At 39.1% G+C, this 20,217-nt stretch overlaps 1 protein-coding gene across 3 annotated transcripts in view; it reads right to left on the bottom strand.

The window, feature by feature from the left end:
• Window positions 1–10,422: 10,422 nt before the first annotated feature.
• Window positions 10,423–20,217, bottom strand: part of CNST (consortin, connexin sorting protein) — a 46,230-nt gene continuing 36,435 nt past the window's right edge. For all 3 annotated transcript variants that reach the window (XM_030945603.1, XM_030945602.1, XM_030945604.1), the window contains 2 exons: window positions 13,041–13,176; window positions 10,423–11,401 (listed from right to left, as the gene is read on the bottom strand). In XM_030945603.1, coding sequence (XP_030801463.1) covers window positions 11,196–11,401; window positions 13,041–13,176 — 342 coding nt within the window. In that variant the 3' untranslated portion in view covers window positions 10,423–11,195. The remainder of the gene's footprint in view (window positions 11,402–13,040; window positions 13,177–20,217) is intronic.

Genomic DNA, 20,217 nt, shown 5'->3' with positions numbered 1-20,217 from the left:
AATTTGCAATACACTTAAATGAAATTGTTCTTCCAAATGAGAAAAACTCAGAAGGAAGCAATATATCTTATGATAATATGCATTGCTGATTACATGTCCAGCATAGTGTATCAGTAATTTACTTTAAGAAAGCAGCACTCCTCAAAGTAACAGAAACAGCAGCAGCAGCAGGAGCCTGAATTTTGTTTTGGAGAATGAGATATTTGGGGTCAAGAGACAATGAGAAACAAGAAATAGACTGAAGAAAGGACAATACAGTTACATTCCTTGCTCCTCTGTCTCTCTCCAATTTGAATAGATTGGCAATGAGTATTCCATCACAAGGAAAATCCCATTCCTAAGAGCTGTTTTCATTGAATTACATGACCTGCCCTTTCCCTCCCCGTCCTAAAGGTTTTTTACCATTTACTCAAACGTGCCCTGGAAATCATGGGGTGCTGAAAAGCAGCACCTCAGTGAGATATGCTAAGTACTTCAGCTCACAGAGATCTAACAGTGAATTTTAATAGGGGCTGACAGGATTATTTATCCATTTCTGGTTTTCCTGTGTAGCATAGGGATAGACAGCATTAAATGGTGGCTTCTCTGTGTTTAGTACTCCCAGCATCAACTGAAAAGAATAGGATATGCATGGGTCTGAAAAATGAGTCCACAGAAATGTAACAACAGCACCAAAAAAAGGGGTGCTACCTGCTGTGACCATAATATTTTTCTATTTCAGTAAGAGATTATGATACCATCACTCTTCTCTGCCACCACCTGGGTACATATTTGGAACCAAATGGGCAAAATCCTCTACCTTCTGCACAAAAACCTACAAGAAAATGACTCACAAAAAGGGGGAAAAACCACAGAACCAACAAAATGCCCAAATTTCTCTGCAGTCAAGGGCAGTTTCCACAGCTAATACCTGTGACAGAAGGTTGCTTCTGGAGGCAGCTGCACTAGGGAATTTCTAGATTGTGTTTGAACTGCTAGGTGTAACTTAATTTGGCTCATTTCTTCCTTTATATCAGCCTCCCACATTATTTTCAAGATTTCCAGTGAAGAGCTTATGATGGGCAATTTCTCTGTGAACTTGAGAATCTAAATCACTAAATATATCTAAATCACTAAATCCCAACTAATCCTGTCACTACAGTGAGTCACAGGTAGAAAAAAGCTTAATTGGTATAAATTTGAAAAGGAATGAGGATAGACTTCCACTTTCTCTTTCAAAACTTTTAGCATTGACACTTTGAAAAACAACCTGGTTGTATTTTCCACAGTTTATTTCTGCTAACTCCCCCTCTCCTTTCCCCACCCTTTGCAGAGACCACCAGCAACATCAGGCCCATTAAAAGCTCAGCTCCTCTGCGGGTGGTATAAAGGGGGAAGGACCAACAAGTCTGTGCACTGCAGATACCAGAGACTGAAATCCATCAGGTAACTGGCTTTACCCCTCACTCCCACAGGGAAATGCAGGGAGGCAAAAGCAGTTTTTATTTATACAGGTTTTTATTTTCTGCAGGTATCTTAAAATAGCTGTAAAATGTCACAGTATAGTCATTATGATGCTAAAACAACTCACAAAAAAACCCCCAAAACAAACTGAATGCAATTTATTCACCTGATGGCACAGCACAATAGCTGGCAGAAATATTAAAGTGTATCTCCCTATTTTTCCATACTTCTTTCCTACAGCGCCTCTGAAACAGCTTTCATATTCAGAGAAAACTCAAAAAAGAAAGTGAATAACAAGAAGGGTTTTCTTCCCTTCTTTTGTCAGATGCAAGGTTCATTGCAATTACTTGTGACAATGCAGGGTAACCATCTCAGTCAAAGCGTGACTAGCAACTTGCTGATGTTGCTTAAAATGTGTTACTTCTGAAATTACCATGACTCCACTCACTCTCAGGATCATTAGAATGAGAACTGCCACAGGGAGCTTCAGAGAATTGTCCCTGTCACATATGCAGTGTACTGAAACACAGGAGAATTAAGTGATGTGCTTAAGAACACACAGGAAATTTGTGGAAGAGCAGACAATTAAAGTAAACCCTCCCAAGTTCCAGGTTTGTGCTCTTACCACTTCATCAAGTCTTTCTCCCAACTACTTCAAATGGTGTCACAGCACAGCCTTTTCCAGCCACAGACATTTCCTTCTCTGGTCATATTAAAAAAAAAAATTATTGAGCCAATTAGTTAATAAGGATTTTGTCCAGAGGCAGGGATGAAGATTTGAGGAAAATAAAATAGAAAAGAATATAAGGACTAGGAAAAAACCCCACCACCCCACCACTAAAAAAAACCCCCAAAACCTGAAAAGAAAGTAGTTTTCTATTTACCAGTGCAGTTCAGAACAATAGCCAGAAAATAAAATTAAATTTGCCATGTCTCTGATCTAGTGTGACCTGTTAAACCATATTTAAATTCATGACTGTGATGGTAAGTGCTCTGTCATGTAAGTACCACAGAGTGCAGCCTTTTTACCTTAAGAAACTTGTTCATATTTGAATGATAGTGAAATCATGAGGCAGTGTCAGCAGCACTGCTTCTACTCAAAACTTTTTACAAGTCTTTTTAGGGTTTCCATGATGCTTTTGTTCAGGGATCCCAAAGTCTTTGATCCCTCATGCTACACATATCTACTTAATGAATATCAGCAAGTTTAGTACCACAGGGCAGATGTGCAGTCTCTTCTGTGCTGGACTGCAGGCAAAACAATTTCAGGCTCAGTCCTAAAGGACACTGCTTGATCTCCTGGGGGCAGAACATTTGAGTCACAGTTTTGGGGTTTCATTGCTGAAGCTGCAGGTGTCTTTAAAGACAACTCTTGGCTGTTAAGCTTTGAGAGACCTGGATATCCCTGCTCATCCCTGTGCTGAAAGGAGCAAAGGGAAGAATCGCCTCATTGGCCGCTCTGTACTGAGAAATTTTAGCCCTGAAAGATCCCAGCACAAATTGCACCAAAGTGCCAGACTGAGCTGGCAGTGTGGGTGGGCTGTGCAAGGCTTGCTACATGTTGCAAAATTCAGCTTATTCACTGAAAATATTGTTTCATCATCCTCCTGCACGACTTGATAGGGATGGCTCCTTTTAATGGGGCTGTTTTATAATACATGAGTCACTTATTGCTAATGGCCATCTACTTTGCCTTTGTAGGTAAATCATGGGCTATTACCCAGTGAATTGACTCAGAAAAGTAATTCCCTATTTATAGAAAAATACAAGAGACAGTACACATCAAAAAAACCCTCAAAAAACATTGCATAATTTTCTTTGCCTTCAACCAAGGGAAAGCTTTCAGTAACACAAAAATTGAAATGAAAATAGGGTTATTAAAGTCATTTTTTAGGGATGCCAAGAGCATTTGAAATTATTTTCATCTTTCACATTTGCAGACAGTGATGACAACATCCACTTTATGGTCAAAACATTTCTGTGCCTCACAAGAACTTCATTTCTGCCGGGAGGCAGAATCTGGTGACTGCGGCTTCTTTCCACATCGCTTTGTTTCCTCCCTCTTGGCACAGCCACAGGTATTGTGTGAAGCCCAGCAGAGCTGTGAGATTGTGCCTTGATTAGGATTCTCAGCAGGGCCCCTTCTGCTGAGAATTGTTATTTTCCTGGTACTTAACAGAGCATGAGTTAGATGGTGAAACACAAAGTAACTGCAGACAGCCTGAGCCTCATTTTCTGATGATAGAAATTGCCACTATACTTTGTGTTCCCACAAGTTTGTGGTCTGTTGATACCATTTGTTTTAATACATGTAAATAGCAACCAGCTACCATGGCTATGATGATATCAAGTACTAAAAATACGCCAAAAGGGCATTTGCAGTTTGTCCTGCATACTAGAAAAGAAATTAATCCCTTGAATAAAATTGATTCCTTAAGATCACCACAAAATTTATAAGAATATGGAAATATCTTTAAAGAAAGTCTTCAAAGCTGTGTGAAGTCAAAGAGACTATGAACAAAAGGCTACTCATTTATCTTCCCTAATCTGTGTTGTCCTAGTGGGAACTGGAAACAGACAAAAGATCATAAAATAGGATTTATAAACTCTGATCTTGCTCTTCTTCTTCCTGCTACGTGACCTTGTATAAACCACTTGCTCCTAAAGAGTCTACAAAGAATTTAACAATATTTTAATCCTCAGTCCCTTTTCCTCCCTGATGTCATTGAACTATTGTGCGTCTTTTTTCTGTTTCTGTAAAATCTGATGAAAAAATCCCATCACTGATAGATACCTTTATCAGAAATATTTTTTATTCTTTCCAGTAAAAAATTAGCATAGCTGATCTAAGGTCTTTGCTACATTATTTCTGCATCCATTTTGCCCACAAGATACTTTGTTTTCACCTTTGTGTAACACTGAGAAGTAGCTACCCCTTATTTATCAATTTCTACACAAACCTTCAAATCTTTGAAAAGTCACAAGAGACCTCAGAATTTTTTTTTTTTTTTGCTTTAAAACTCTTTTCACACATACTCTTTTCTATTATTTATGGTGGGTCTTTTGAAGCAACTTTGCTGGTTTCTGTGACGGTAGATACTGACATTTTGTCTTGCTGAAATTGACTGTTTGGATCTTAGTGATTCAAATGTTCCAGTCTCTTTTTTCTGCAAGTCCCTACCACAGTGCACTGAATTCAGCTGGCTCAGGAAAAATAGTGTGAAAATGTTCTTGCTACTCTGATAGCCTCAGAGACAATCTATCCATTTCATTAGAAATTCTGGCAGAAAAGCTGTACAAGCACGAAGATTCTCAGCATCAAGTGGCAAGATGCATGTTCTCTCTGGCAAAAAGCATTAATTCCTATTTCTGGAAAAGAAACAGAGGAATTGGCTTAATGCTGTATTTCTCTAATAAAAAGACAAGAAAGGAAACTGATTAATGTTTCCTAGATGAAAGTTTAAAAAGAAAAGAAAAAACATCTCCCATCTCACATTGCTCAACTTCTAGGGCATGTACGCTTTCATCATTTCTGATGCAACCACTCCCTTCTCATGCAAGGCTGCTGGCTCAGGAGAACAGAATGAATCCTGGCCAGCTTAAGGGGTGCACTGTTGGGAACACAGCATGGGCACTGCTTCTCTGCACTGCAAACAGCAACTGTGGAGTCTGGACATGTTATGGCAAAACCAGTCAAGTTTTCTCATTGCAGTTTTTGGCACATGGTGCTTTCTGAAAAACATTTAGCTCTCACTCTGAAAGCTGTTTTGGTAACAGCTTTAAGGTTGATCAGTCTATGAAAACACAATAGTGGGGCTTAAACTCATTTTCAGTGCCAGGCAATGAAAGGGGACACGATCATTAACTGGCACTTGACAGAAGTGTTACTGGAACCTTCCCAGCAACCTAACAAATGAGGGCTGCATCAGGGGCCCAGCTTGGCTACAAGATGACACTTTGCTAGACAGCTCCTTGGCAAAAAGCAGAGGGAGAGAGCTGACGGATCTGATGTCATGTGAAGATGGATTCAAATTTGTTTTCAAGAAGAGCAGCTTAAAATTTTAGATTAATGGAGGACTTTGGTCTAGTATTGGACGTATCTTACAAATTTTGGCTGTGCTTCAGCGCTGTCTCTATATTTTCTATTTTAGCCTGTTTGCCATAGTAAAAAAATAAAAAATCCTGATGAACCCAAGTGCAGGACTTTGGCTGAAATTCACTGGTACCAATTCAGTAACAGCCGTCACAGAGCAACTGTAAAACAGCATGCACCTACTCCCCACCATCATTTTCTTTAAGAGATGACCACAATATTGGGACATTACTGAAATCAGTAAACCCTAGGCTCAGGTTATGACAACATGGATTACCATGACTTTTAATTCAAAGTAATACAAACCACAAATGATATAAAGGAGCCTTAAATTCTAAAGGAGCCAAATTCTAAAAAATTCATTTTTAAGAAAGGACTTTATAGTTAAATATTTTAGGATTCCTTGGGTAGCTATTTTAGAGAAAAATATTTCAAATATTTCATTAAGACACATGGATGTCAGCATGCAGTCCTTTAAACACCAGCTGTTTATGAGCAGTACAAGAATCAGCCCAAGTTCTGCCATCACTGCTGTACACTGGTGAGCCAGTGAGAGTCATCAAGAGTTTTTACTGCAAGACTAGTTGTAATTGCTATTTCACTTTTGCCTGTGGCCTCATTGCTGATTTCTAAATCTTACTATTGAATTTCAGAGTGTGAGGTGGAAGAGGAAAGGGATGCAGGATCCCTACTTTAATAGAAGAATTCTGGATCCCTGTCAGAAAAGAAGATACTGTGGACAAGAAAGGGTGAAGAATCAGAAGGACAGTGGTAGAAAATAATGTATAGCCTGGAGAAGAGATGATTTCTCTGAGGAAGCTACTAAGAAATGCCCTCCCAGCAGTGAGCACCGAGCGCATGAGAGATGACAAATGGAAAGAGAGATTACACAGGGTATAAAGAAAACCTTTTCACCCTGAGCACAGCCAGGCAGAGGAATATACCCAAGGAGGTTGTGCAGTTTTCATCCTTGGAGGGTTTCAAGATCCAACTGGATAAAGCCCTGAGCAATTTGGTCTGATCTCAGCTGACCCTGCCTTGAGCAGAAGGTCGGACTAGAGACTTTCTGAGGTCCTTTCCTAACTCAATTCCCTCATGGTCCTGTGAATGATAGAAAATGTGCTATTTCATTCTGGGAAAGAACAGTAAAGTGGAAAGGAGCCAGAAGGAATAAAAATGGGTGGGAAAGTATTGCAAAATGTAGCATTGATATACTCCTATTCAGATCAGAGGCTGCTAGGTTGGATTGACTTGCAACTGTTTGTGTTTTTATGTATTTCATTGAGTTCAGAGAGCAGAATGCCTTGTGACCACTATCCAGGCCACCCACCAATTACTAGGAATTCTGAAATTCACCATCTGTCAATTTGCTTTCACAATGCTACAGTAAGGCAACATTTTAGTACCTGAAACCCACCTGGTCTGGCAGCACCAGGCTCTGTGAGGAAACTGGGTTTTTGTTAAACTATTGAAACAAATACAACCAGGAAAACTACACCAAAACTTACAGTTTTTATCCTCACTTTCCATTCTGATTTGGGTTTAGTAATGAAATTCATATTGGAGGTACTGTTCATTTACTTGAATTTCACAGAAAATCTCAAGTCTTTTCAGACATTTAGAAATCACAGTATCCAAAAAGTTTAATGTATTTTCTTTGGGACAGTTTTTTTTTTTTTTTTTTGCTACAGTATGTAAATTACAAGCTTGGGTGACTTTCAAAGACAGTTATTTACTCCTTTTGCTAAAGGAAGCTTAAGACAAATTTGTTACAAATAACTTTGATTCCCTTCAGATGTTCTTGGTTTTACATTACAGTACAAAGTAGGCAAACATGTTTCCTCAGGAGGGTCATCCCTTCAGGTTATTCCATTGGACAGTACCCAGCCACACAAGAATCTGGACTTCCAATGTACTCTGTTTACCTGATAGTTCAAACTTGCCCTTTACTACCAAGAACCCTAAACCAGTTTCCCTTTTTGTTACAATACTTCCTACTGCTTGTCACCAGGGCTACTATGCATTTTCCAGGTATGAAACCAAGGATAATGGAAAAAAAAATTAAAACACAGCCTGTGTCTAGATCACAAACTTCTGCTGGCATACCTGGGTTGTGGAATGTTTGCTTCCTTATGCTGTCTTGAGAAGAAGCCTGTAGTCTAGTGTGGCTCCACTACAGCACAGTGCCTTTCTTGGTCTAGTTTGGGCTGTTTGGGGTGAGGGTGTTAATTATGTGGTCAGATCTTTTGTCAGCATTATGCTGAATCTACATAAAAAGCCTTGTTGATTTTTCCTTTATCACAAGAATCTCTTTGAAATATTGATGCTCAAAGAATAAACAGGAAGGTGGGGGTTTCCAGCAGAGTACTGCAGATGATTAAGTGGCACAACTATTTTTCTATCAATTACAAATGTTTCCGACTCAGCACAAGTATGGTCCCTCTATTGCCAAGCAGAACAGCCATAAAGACAGTGGCAGGGAAGGAAACAATGAATAAAAAGTTATATACAAAAGGCTTTGAAATGCACCAAGTGTGTGTGTGAAAGGGAAGCCTTTTTCCACTGCTTTCTTCCTCCTGAAACAATTTTAGCTGTTGCTTGGTATTATTTTACCTCAAACGCTCAGATGAGTAATAACTGTTCAAATCCACTATTTCTTTTTGCTTTGATTTACCTGTCTGTAAGGTCCTAACCCCTCAGGTCACCCAGCTGGAAGCCATGTCACCAGTATTCCAAAGAGAACAGAACACACAGGAGGGCCAACATCAGGCCTGCCTGCATTCTTTGGAGCTCCAATGCAAAGTAAATTTTGTTCTGTTGATAGCTGCAAGTTTGGTAATCCTACAGACCATTTGCACTGACAGAACCGTCACACAAAGCAAGAATTTGCACCACCAGCTTTTCATAACGGAATGCCAACAGAAATTGCATCCAGATTTGAACCCCTGGTTGCCACTGAGGAGTGAGCAGCTCAGCTCAGGAGTTGGACAGCCTGTGCACATGTGCCTGTTCTGCTCCCCCAAATCCTGGGAGCCTTTGCAGGGCTGCTGCCTTGGCACAGCAGGGGAAGGCTGAAGAGATGCTCAGGTCCCAAGGAAAGGGTTTCTGAGTTACACAGAATGTCTGGCTGCTCACTTGTCAGTGGGTACATGTTGGTGACGTGCTGCACAACCTCCTCATCATCTTGTAGGCAGTTCTGCTGATACTCCTGAGTGTTTGCACCAGGAACACAGCACAAAGAGAAAACACCAGGATTTGGATCACTGATTTGAAATTGAAATAGTTATTAAAAATTGCTTTGACTTTAAATAGCTTTATAGTTTTAAATAAAATAATGGCTTTAAAATAGTTTTAATTAAATGAACCTAAAAGTTGTGGATCTTTGATATCCATGCCTGATATACTTTTAAATAAATAGATCTATAAATACCTCTTGATCTTTTTGGTGATGAAGTGCACAAAAAGTTAAAAATATTTTTTTTAAGCTGAAATGTACAGTGGTCTCTTTAGGAATATACTTAATATCCAGAAACACTCAATGCAAAGTTACAGAAACTCAAAATATATTCTAACTACATAGTCACTATAAATACATACTTTAACTGAAAGCATGCTTTTTAATTATTCTGTGAGTAAATTGCCAAAATAGAAAATTAAGCTTCTCTTTATAAGAAAAACTAAATAAATAAACAAACAAACCCAGAATTCAAATAATAAACTGAACCAGCCAGTAACACTTTAAAACACAAAAGTGTCTTTCCCTTTCTCCTTTAGAGTAGCCCATCATGATACTCTTGAGGACGACAAACAAACAACCCCCAAACTACCATTCTCAAGTTTCATTCTAAAAGCAAAAGTTTTCATTAATTTGGGCATTTGAAATTTGCTAGTTTAGTACAAAGCTGCACATGAGGCTCCCTAGGGTATAAATAAACCAAGCCTCCACAGTGAAAACCAAAAGAGAAATCATACATGCAGTTTATTCTAGAAAAAACCATGATTTTAACTTTCACTTTAAAAACCCGTTAAGTGTAACAGTGCATTAGGAACAACCAAGCTCACTAGAGGGACAATTTGCTTGCAAATGTCAGAAAGCATGATCTTTAATGTTATAATTCTGAGCAGTATCTCAAAGATTTCACTTCATAGCATTTTACAAAATGATGTCCTAAACCTGAACACGCTGCATCATACAAGGTTAGTAAGCCGGAAATCACAGAGTGGAGTGAAGTGGGCCCCTCAAAAATGCTGTTTCCTGAGGTGTAAAGGAATCCTTTCACACTCACCCTGTCAGCAGGGCTGCACCACTGGGCTCTGTGCAGCTGCCACCCCTCGAGCAGAGCGTGGCCCAGAGGGCTCTGTATCCAATTCTCACCTTCACTGTGCTGCCAGTGCTTCTCTCACCACCACACAGGGAGGGCTGAGCACCAAGGGATAGAAATACCCATTTCAAATGACTCTTTGTACTGATCTAAATTTGTTTGTAAAGCTGAGAAAGAACAGATTTTACAATCCAGGTCTCAGAACTGCAGGGCAAATAAATGCAAATGTGCTTTATTGGCTGGAACAAGTGCCCTGGAATTCTGACAGGTTGCGGATCTGCAGTGAGCCTCTGAACCTCTTCTGTTGGATCAGTCCCCCTTCACATAACCCAGAGGCTGCAGCCACACAGTTCTGTGAGCCTGTGCACTCATTTGGGATGAAGCAGACATGAGCCCTAATTCCAATAAATATTCATAGACAAAGGCAAGGATCATTATTCCCCATTTATGGAGGAGAAACTGAGGCACAAAGTGATTACTCCAAGTCAGTGATGTAGCTGGAGGAAAACCCAGTTAGCCCCACACCTGCTCCCAGGTGCTTTAAAATGAGCCAAAGCCACTTGATTATTTAATATGAATAATTTAGTAAACATCTTTTGTTTCCATGTTTAGTGAGACCAGTGATTTCTTTTTTAACCTTCCATTTCTAGAACAACCCACACGATACTGAGAGTAAAGGTCCAAGAAATTTAGTGAAATCTGCCAGCAGATTTATCCCATTCATGATATTCACTGCAAGCTGTAAGATACAGGGTCAGCCTGGTAATTACCAAATGAGGGCTCTGTGAATGCCACTGCACTCTTCTCACTCCACCCAAAGAATTACATGGCTCACCAGGAGAAATAAAATGGATAAAAACATTAAGACTTAGGAAAAAAAAATAATGTTTCCATAAAACAGAGACTTATTGCATGATAGCTGGAGGCAACACCTTTGCACAAACAGCTGTAAATTAAAGCTGTCCTTTTTCTAAGCTTCCAGAGATTGCTTACACAATGTGTGGCAATGGGAGAGAATACAGAAGACAGTTAATTTTCTTCCTTCTTCTTCACTTGCTCAAGTGGATGAAAAGCTACTTGCCTACTTTCAAAAGGATGAAGATAATGACTTTTTATGCTCCCATACCACGCTGCTACAGTTGTGAACAGATGTGAACATTGTGCCACCTGATTGCTAAACTAAAATTTTCTTGATTTCTAAGTAAATGTGAAAGTATCTCATCAAATACACATCACCTGCAGGTGGCAAGTGTTAAAGAACTTGAAATCACAATTTTGTTCTACTCTCTCCAGCAGCCGCAGGTGAGCTCTGAGCGTGCTGTGTCCACTCCTTTCAGCTATGAGAAGGCTATCCAGTGTTTAAGTTCTTCCACACGCTGCAGTATCTGTGTATAATAGAAATCCATGTTGGCTGCAAAATCAGTACACACAGGGGATTCCATGTCACCAAAGGTGCAGTACAGTGCAGTTCCTCCAATGCTAAGGAAAACAGTTGCTATGCACAGCAGGATCAGCAAAATACAGGAGCCACCAGACACTTCATCTGCAAATAAGAGCAGAAAAGGTGAAAAAAGATGCTACACAAAGCAATACAAATGCATGTGAGAAAACCTGAGATATGTTTTTATCATGAATGAGTCAGGAGGTAAACACACTTAATAATGCTCACTGTGTCAAAGTCACCACAATACACATGGGGAATTTTATGTTTCCAGTCCCTTCAGAAACCTAAATAATTCTCTTGCTTCATTTCTGCAGTCTGTGTGCCTGTCCTTGCTGGGATCACTGGTGGAGTCATTCCACACTGAAGCACAATAAGCTCACCTGGGAGAAGGCCCCACAGCCAAAGCCATCCTCCATGGAGCAGCTCAAATGAAACCAAGGCTTTGAAATGAAACCAAATGGAAACGTTCTTGCTTCATTTCTAATGACACCGACTGCACTATAACAAACTGCTTGTGATTACCCTCACATTTTGACTGCAGACACAAAACCTTCAGTGTAGGCTAATGTGAGGGGTTATTTTACATCTCAGTTATCCTCTGCTAATTCTTTGCATGATTGTTTATTCCAGAGTAGGAGTAATGCAGAGGTTGCAGAGGTGCTGCTAAATCCTCACAACCTCACTTGTCCTTGATTATCTGTACACATGAACAACATCTGTGCCTTCTGTCAGACTGACAGGGCTCTAAGGAAATTTCTGTGCTCCCTTCACTCTACACCAGGGAGAAGAAATGGGGTAAAAAGAAACATTCAACTGATTTTTTCTGGTGTGTGTTTGAAATCAAACTTGAAGTAATAATAACAATATAAAACAATTTTCCTTTTGAATCACTAAATCCTTGGGGGAAAATAATAGAAATAGCTCTAACTGGAATTTTAAATAAAACATAAATCCTTTAAAAATAATTTCAAGAAAAAGATGGGATAGGGTCCCTTTAGGCTCTGAATGTTTGAGACATGCTAACACACTTAAAAAAACTAATTTATACCATTTAGTGGCTGGCATACACAGTAGATAGAACTTTCTATATCATTAGCAATCAAAAGTAATTTTCTTAGCATCTCTTCAGTTTGAATAATAGAGACCCTAAACTAAAAAAAAAAAAAGGCATTACATGAGAAACATACTGTGTTTCTCATGAGGCTATTTAGCCCATCAAAAGGTGTAAAGCCAGATTTAATGACAGCTAGCAAATATGTATGGATGTTAAATTATAAAGCAAGGTTAAAATCTGACACCCTCCAATCCCATGGAAACCACTAGAAAGGGTTGGAAATGTACCCATGGACAAAGCACAACAGACTTGTTTCTCTTGCATCCCTCTACCTACACAGCAAATGGATTTAGGGAGAAAGCCTACACCTCCCACCTCTAAGCAATGAACATTAATGAAAGGACTTCAATTATTTGTCATTTGTAAATCATTCAGCCAGAGGAAAAAAAGCAGTGACTTCTTTCTCAACCAAGCTTTAAATCAGAAGTGTACTCACTGTATCCTTCTGTAGTCTTGTTACCCAAACCTGGTACAGATTAACAATCTTTGATCAATCACCTTTACTTACTAAGTTTTAAAAAAACAGAGAGTATGCTGAATAAATGCCTGCTTTGCTGCTGTGAACAAAAAGACTGACAATATTTGCACCCCAAGAGCACAATCCATGAATCAAATTTAAACTACCTTGATCCAATGTGTCTTCCATTTCTTGGAATCTCACTCTTCTCTTTGTTTGCCTTTGCTGGACTTGAGCAATTGTTTTTCCATCTCTGTCATCTCTCTTCTTTAGTATAGACACCAATCCTTCCACTGGGGTAATCTATCAGGAAAGTCAGTGAGTGGCACAAGAGATGTTAAACAGAGCTCATGCTTTGATTTCTCACAATGACTCAGGGAGGAACCAAGCTAAACAGTTAATAAATGGTTTCCAGTCTACTTTTCTTAAACATTGCAGCACTTGTGAAACCTCCTTCTTGAAGACATCAAGTCCTGAACAGACAGGACAGCTGCAGTATCATTCTGCTGCTGACTGACACTGCTTGCCTTTAATTCTTATAGAAGTGAAATGCAGACACATTTTCTGCTTGGAGTGTACTTTGTGTTCCTTTGTAAGCTCACTTGGGCAGGGGCAGTGGTGAGGCGGATTTGTGTCAAAATCACTGTCATCAGAGGGCAGGAAGAAGTCAATGACACACTGCTGCTGCCTCTCCAAAGATATAATCCTGCAGAGACCATCAGATACTTATTGAAAGATTAATTTTCCAGCACTGAAACTGGTTCCACAGGGGGGACAAGCAGCTACAGCGGGGCTACAAAACTGAAGAGAGGGAACACCAGGGAAAAAGAAAGAAAGCTTCAGTGCCCTGGATAGATTCCAGCTCCACATTGTAATAACCTCTCTGCATACAGCAGCAGCTCAAAATCCTTCCCTACAGGCTGGTCACCCAAACAGCTTGCACAGACACCAATATGGTCAACAAGTCAATAAACCACACCTTCTCTTTTCTTTGCTATAGCATTTCCATTAGTTGCAGGAATATATGCTAAGCCATACTGGGTTGGTTGAGCAGTCTGTAACTTCCTAGTTATTAATGAAATGAAAGTAGATAAAGTACCAGGAGAAAAATGCTTTCCTAAGCAAGTAGTTCCTGGTGTGCTAGAAATAAATAGAAATTAAAGTAGAAAGTATGTTTAGAATTGCCCTTTTTTTTACCTTGTGGGCATCCTTGTCTCAAAAGAAGTCGTAATTTTTTCTTCCTAGACCTTAGTAGGACTTTAAAAAACTTAATTCTGTAGATCAGCAGTAACGTTTGTTAACTTGAAAAGTAGCATGCATACATTTCTGCTACAGATAAAACATAACACATTTACAACTGAATTTGCAACTCATCTATTAGATAACCCCAAAGGCCTCTAATTTCCACAAAAACTCACACCACCCCAAACTTCCCATGTAACACTGTAGTTGCAGACAATGGTTATGTGTAAAATAAGTTAGAAGACCACCCATAAAAACTTGCCTGCATTGCATTTCCAAGAGTTGTAGAGAAACAGAAAACAAACAACTTTGTTTTCATAACTTCTGTCCTTAAGCTTGCCTGATGCTGTGAGCTTATATAAAGCATTGATTATAGAGAGAGAGATGGAGATGCACACAGGGAGACACAGGGCACAATCCAATAGGCACTGGAGCAGCTCTGGCCTTTGCAACATTGAACTGATAAATGTGGCAATTACACTTGCAGGTCTCTGGTCTGGCAGCGTTTTATAGCCCTCAAATGGGCAAATAATGTTACCCAGAACAACTCAGAGGATAAAATTGATCTCTGCCACACTTTTGATAGTCACTTTCCCTTTTGTTTATCTGCTCAAGAGCTTGAATGGATTATTTAATGAAACAATGCAAGGAAGTACTTGGAAAGTAGTGGAAGTGTGGAGGCAGAGGAAATAAATTAAGTCAACATGCAGAGGACCAGTAGCTGGCACAAATGACCCAGAAATAATAGTCTGCAAGTGTCTCATCACAAGAAATGAGTGCACTGAGGTGCAGCTTCTACTGGTAATGTTAAATTAGCCTTGCAAAACTGCCACGAAAATTTAACAGGGCAGCAGAAAAACCAACACTTATGTTTCTTTGTTGTGACAAGGAAGGGGGATTATGTAGGAGTGCTTTAATTTGACTTATTTGTTTGGAAGGGTGGAGATGAAATGATATCCTTTAGTAGAGTAGATTATTTTAAGCTTCTGCTTACAGCATTGCTTTCATAAAGAGGATCAATTGCTCCTCCCACACCACCCACACAGCAGGCTGGCTGTTGCCTGGCATGATTATTCCCAAGTGGCTTGGACTGCACAAGGTGGGAATGTCACCCAGAGATGAAGGGCATTCCTACCAGTCTGCCCTAAGATTGGAAGTGATGGTCTGTTCTGCAAGTCATCACTGCAACCTGAGGCACTTTTGTCTGTTGGCTCTTGGCAGTTTCTGAATGACAGTGTCACAAACTTGTGTCTTCTCCAAGCTTAAAACCAGAGGGCTATCCTTGACAGGATTATGTGGAAATGTGTTGCAGTAATTACAGTTACATAAAAGGCTTTCTGGAGGAAAGACTTGCTACAATGAGGTTCATTTACTTTCCCTGTCAGCCTACATGGATACATTTCAGGATTTACTTTAAATGTATAAAGAACTAATGTGACACAGCACAGGTTTCTCTATTCTGAACATCTTCTTTTGCTTAAAAAGAGGGAGCAAATGCTTTTGATTTTGCAATAAAAATCAGTGTGGCTAGTTACTTCCCTATCTCAACAAAAGCCATAAACTGTATTTTGAAAACTGGTCCCTTTACATGATATGCAATTAGTCCCTAGAATAGAATCATGGAATATGTTGAGCTGGAAGGGACTCACAAGGATCATCGAGCCCAACTCTGAGTCCTGCACAGGGCACCCCAAGAGTCACACCATGTGCCTGAGAGCATTGTCCAAAGACTTCTTGAGCTCTGCCAGGCTGTGCTGTGACCACTTCTCTGGGGAGCTGTTCCAGTGCCCAGCCACTCTCTGGGTGAAGAACCTTTTCCTGATACACAACCTAAACCTCCCCTGACTCAGCTTCATGGCATGACTATACTTCATCTGCCATACTTCATCTGCCTTTGAATTTTATGAGTTATACACTTAAGGACTTCTATCTTTGTCTACAATACACAAAGTGATTATATTAGATCCATCTCCCACGAATTAAACATCCAAGGAGAAGGACTTAGCTGCCACACAAGACGAAGTTCTACATTCCACTCTTTAGGAGGCAGGGGGAATTAAAAAAGGCAGAATATACTATTTAATTTGGAAGTTAATGAGGGAACTGTGGTTAATACAGTTGACCACAAGTCAAGCAGAAGCTTGACTTGAACCACAGGCAGAAAAATGCAGGCTTACACCAGACTGCCCTGCAAACAGCTCCTACATGAAAGAGCTGCATAAAGGACCCTATTGAAACATCAGATATTTTCTTAATTCTAAGCTGGATAATTAACAGAAGATGGTATTGGAGCATCTATGTAACTGAGTGTACTCAGCTCTGCTGGCCTTCACAAAATCTTTTGACAGGAGTTTTTACAGTCACTGTACAGGAACTGAAAGTGGCATGCATTATGTGGTGGCATTTTCACCAACAGTCAAAAAGGAAAGCAGCAATGACTGTTGGTTAATTGAAACTCTGTTAAGTAAAGCTTTTCTCTTTTCCCTACCATTAATAGAAAGTGAATCTGCTTCAATCAAAAGTTTCACACTTTTCAGAAAAATTTTAATAACCAGGTTGCAAAATCAGAAGAAATAATCTAATTAAACTACCTGTCTCTTCTCTGTTTAAAACAGAATTTGGTAATAAAATAACAAAAAGCTTCTTACACTGTGCTTATTTTCAATAAATGTGATGTGTGTATACTTATAAACATACTGGACAAAACAATGAAAATAAGGCCTTGTAACTCAAGTATATAGACATAAATAAAAACCCCAAAATGGAGGCACTACAAACTAGGAACTAGGAAGAAAAGTTCATTGTATGAAGCAGTTTGGTCTGAATGCAGAAAACTACTCAAGAAGGTTTGTGTATTCTTCTGTGGGCATTCAGTTATGTGGCAAAGGACTGTAGTTTTATTACAGGCAATATCAGATTTTTTTTTAAGCAGTAATCCCCAAAATGACAAAGCCCAAGACTGCCTCGTGTTACAATAAAAGCAGCAATCTCCTTTGCTAGTAAAATACATTAGATAAGTAATTTGAGTTTGAAAGAGAGCTGACTTAGCAGGTTCAGTATTCACACCCCAGCTACTGAGGGTAACCATTTTTCCTGCTGGGACACTTGCCATGCAAGTACCTGAGCTCCTTTATACAGCAACAGATACCTGATACCATGTAAGCACTTCACATGGGAGCACAGTTCTTACAAACGCAAAGCTACAGAACACAAGCCATACAAGAGAATGGAGGATCCAAAACATTGCCTCCAAACCTAGTGGAGACTTCATTTCTTGCTATACAAACTACCATCCAAAAGCTTTATGTCTTGGTAGACAGTCTCACTATCTTTGCTTTCCAAAAAGAATTTCCCAATTATAATTTTCTAATAAGGAAAAACTTTAGGATTTTACTCACTTCTCTAACTGTCTCTCACATAGAAAGTTTATGGTACAACCTTTTATTTTATATAGCAAAATGCAACTTTATTGAGGTTACAATTTGTTTTGCCACTGGTGTATCATTTCATTCTCAGAGAAATGATAGCAAAGTTATTTAAGAAGAGCTATATACTTCTAATATCTGTTGTTGCCAACTTCTGACCGTGCTTCAAAGCTCTTTGTTATGTGTATGAATCTTGTTTCTATAAAATGCCTGTGGTTTTCCATCATTTGCATGTTGTTGTACATGGTTTGTACTAGTGAAGAAATACTCAGTAAAAGGGCCTGTACAACATGAAAACTACTATTTCAGTTTTACAACTATTTAAATCCAGAGTCAGAATTTGGTGAATTTTAACTCTTGTAATTAGTTATTGTAAATGATAAACTAAAAGCAAGTGACAAAGTATCTAAGCTAGAAAACTGCATGAGATAATTCTTGGATCTCAATATGGAGCCAAGAAAAACTTCCTAACTGTAAATACCTACACAAGTATTTACCCTTCTCCATTTTCAATAAATTATTATTACATGTCAGTTGAAGAACATTAATGAAATTTTATCCTCCCATATGGGTTTTGTCGCCAGGTTATTTCAAAATTATCTTTACTTCCACCTTCCATTCTAATTTGTTTGTGGCAGTTTTGGAAACACTTACTTCATGACAAGTTTTATCACAGTCAAATTGATTATTTTTTTCTTTTTTATTGCCACATTGGTACATTTCATGTGATTAATTTAATTTCACTCATGTGGCTACCAATGCATTTTCTAGATACTCATTAACAACCAGTGTATGAAAACACTGAATCTTCTTAGGTTGCCATAGCCTGAAAAATGCAATTTCAAAGCCTACAAGAGGACAAGAAAGGAAGAAGTGTTACAGCTGGGTACAAAGATCCATCTGCGTATCAAAACTTCAGTGCAATCTCATTTTGGCACTGAAACAGAATCAATGAACAAAGTTAACAGTGCTGCTTTCTCAGGGGTGCCAAACTCTTTCAAATGTGTCTTCCAAGAAAGCTGTGGGTGCTCATCACTTCTGAAAAACAACCCCTAGGCTACTGATGGGTGGTAAGATTAACTGGAAAAACATCCTATAAGTGTATAATGAAACAATAGAAGCTGGTGTGCTGTCCTTACCTCACCCTGTGGCACCTAGAAATCCCAAGTATTGCAAAACAAACAACCCCAAATGAGGCATATGACAAATTTTAATTGCTACTGACATTAATCCTTCCACCCTTCTCCCATTTAAGCCCCTTGCCTCACACAAAACTTGGGCCTCTTGCTAAGAAGGATCCAAGGGGACTCTCACCAATGCAGCCAACATGATGCCTTATATGGCCAGAAAAAGTACTATGGAAAAAGGTACTTTTTCCTTTGCAGAGACTCAACCCTGCCATCAGAGTACTGGCAGTCCCAGCATCAGGAGAGCAAACTGGAATTGAAATTAGATGCCCTGTAAAGAATCATCATCAGTCACAGGGCCAATCAATACAAGCATAGTTTTTCTAACAGTATCAATATGCTGCTTCCTACCCCATCCTCTGAAACACAAATGGCACAAACATAGCTATATAAAAATAGATGCTATTGGATTAATTTAGGCTATATCTATGTGAAATGGAACAGTACTCCTCTGCTAAAATGCAGCACTTTCAGTGGGCTCAAGAGAAATTTAATGCTGAGGGATGATACTTAAATTACTCTTGTTATACACGTATTCAGGCTTAGCACACACTGTCAACAAAATGCTCTTTTTCAAAATCACCCTCAAAAAGAACACAAGCCAATGGACTTAGGAAATTTTGGGATGCATGTATTAACATGTATGTGGGTTTCCACATCTGCTTGTGTACAGCTTTGTGCACATGGCTGTCAGTCCTGGTATGTGGCATAATTCCTGAGAGCCCACAAAAAAGCAAGAGGCATGATCTTGGAAAGGACATCAGAAATTCTTTAGGTGGAAAGAAAAACCAAAATGCTCTCTTTTCAGCTCTGGAGAGTTTACCAAACATATAATAACATCAGCATTGATCTCCAGTATTTAGTTCCCTGCTTGGCCACTGTCCTTGAGCAATTGTGGGGGGTTCTTGGTCTCTGTGCATTAGCTTGATCTACAGAGAAGTACAGTAACTTTATTGCCAAGGGCATAGTCTATTGTTAAAGATCTTAAAAATAGAAATGAACTAAGAAGATACCTTCATACAAGCCTTCCCCCTCCAGCATCTGAAATAACATCATTTCACAATACACTGTTTTTTAATTTAAAAATAAAGCACTTAAGGATGCAAATGCAGCAAAACCAGAAAAGAAATAAAGCAAAGATGTTGCCATTACACTCTCCAAAAAAGTCCCAAAGCAATAAATCTTCTCTATTTTCAGAAAAGCAATTTAGCTTATGAAGCACTCACCCTTGTTACAGGCCTGTCAGGTGGATTCAGGGTTACAAGCTCTTTCTTAGCTTGGGTTGAACAACAAATCTGCCTAACTTGACAAAATCAGAAACCCATTCATTCATATACAGAATTTATATATATGTAGTTCTCACCCCTATGGAATAAGCACAAAAAAGCAAACTTTGTTCTATACATAGAAACGAATGATGGTACATCATAGGCATTATGTAGATTTCTGACACAAAATCTGATTTAACAGGAATTGTGAGAACACCTCTT

This window comes from Camarhynchus parvulus, chromosome 3 (assembly GCF_901933205.1).
Source record: "Camarhynchus parvulus chromosome 3, STF_HiC, whole genome shotgun sequence".
Taxonomy (NCBI): Eukaryota; Metazoa; Chordata; class Aves; order Passeriformes; family Thraupidae; genus Camarhynchus; species Camarhynchus parvulus.
Note: the sequence above shows the minus strand (reverse complement) of the source record. Positions and strands in the feature narration are given on the sequence as shown.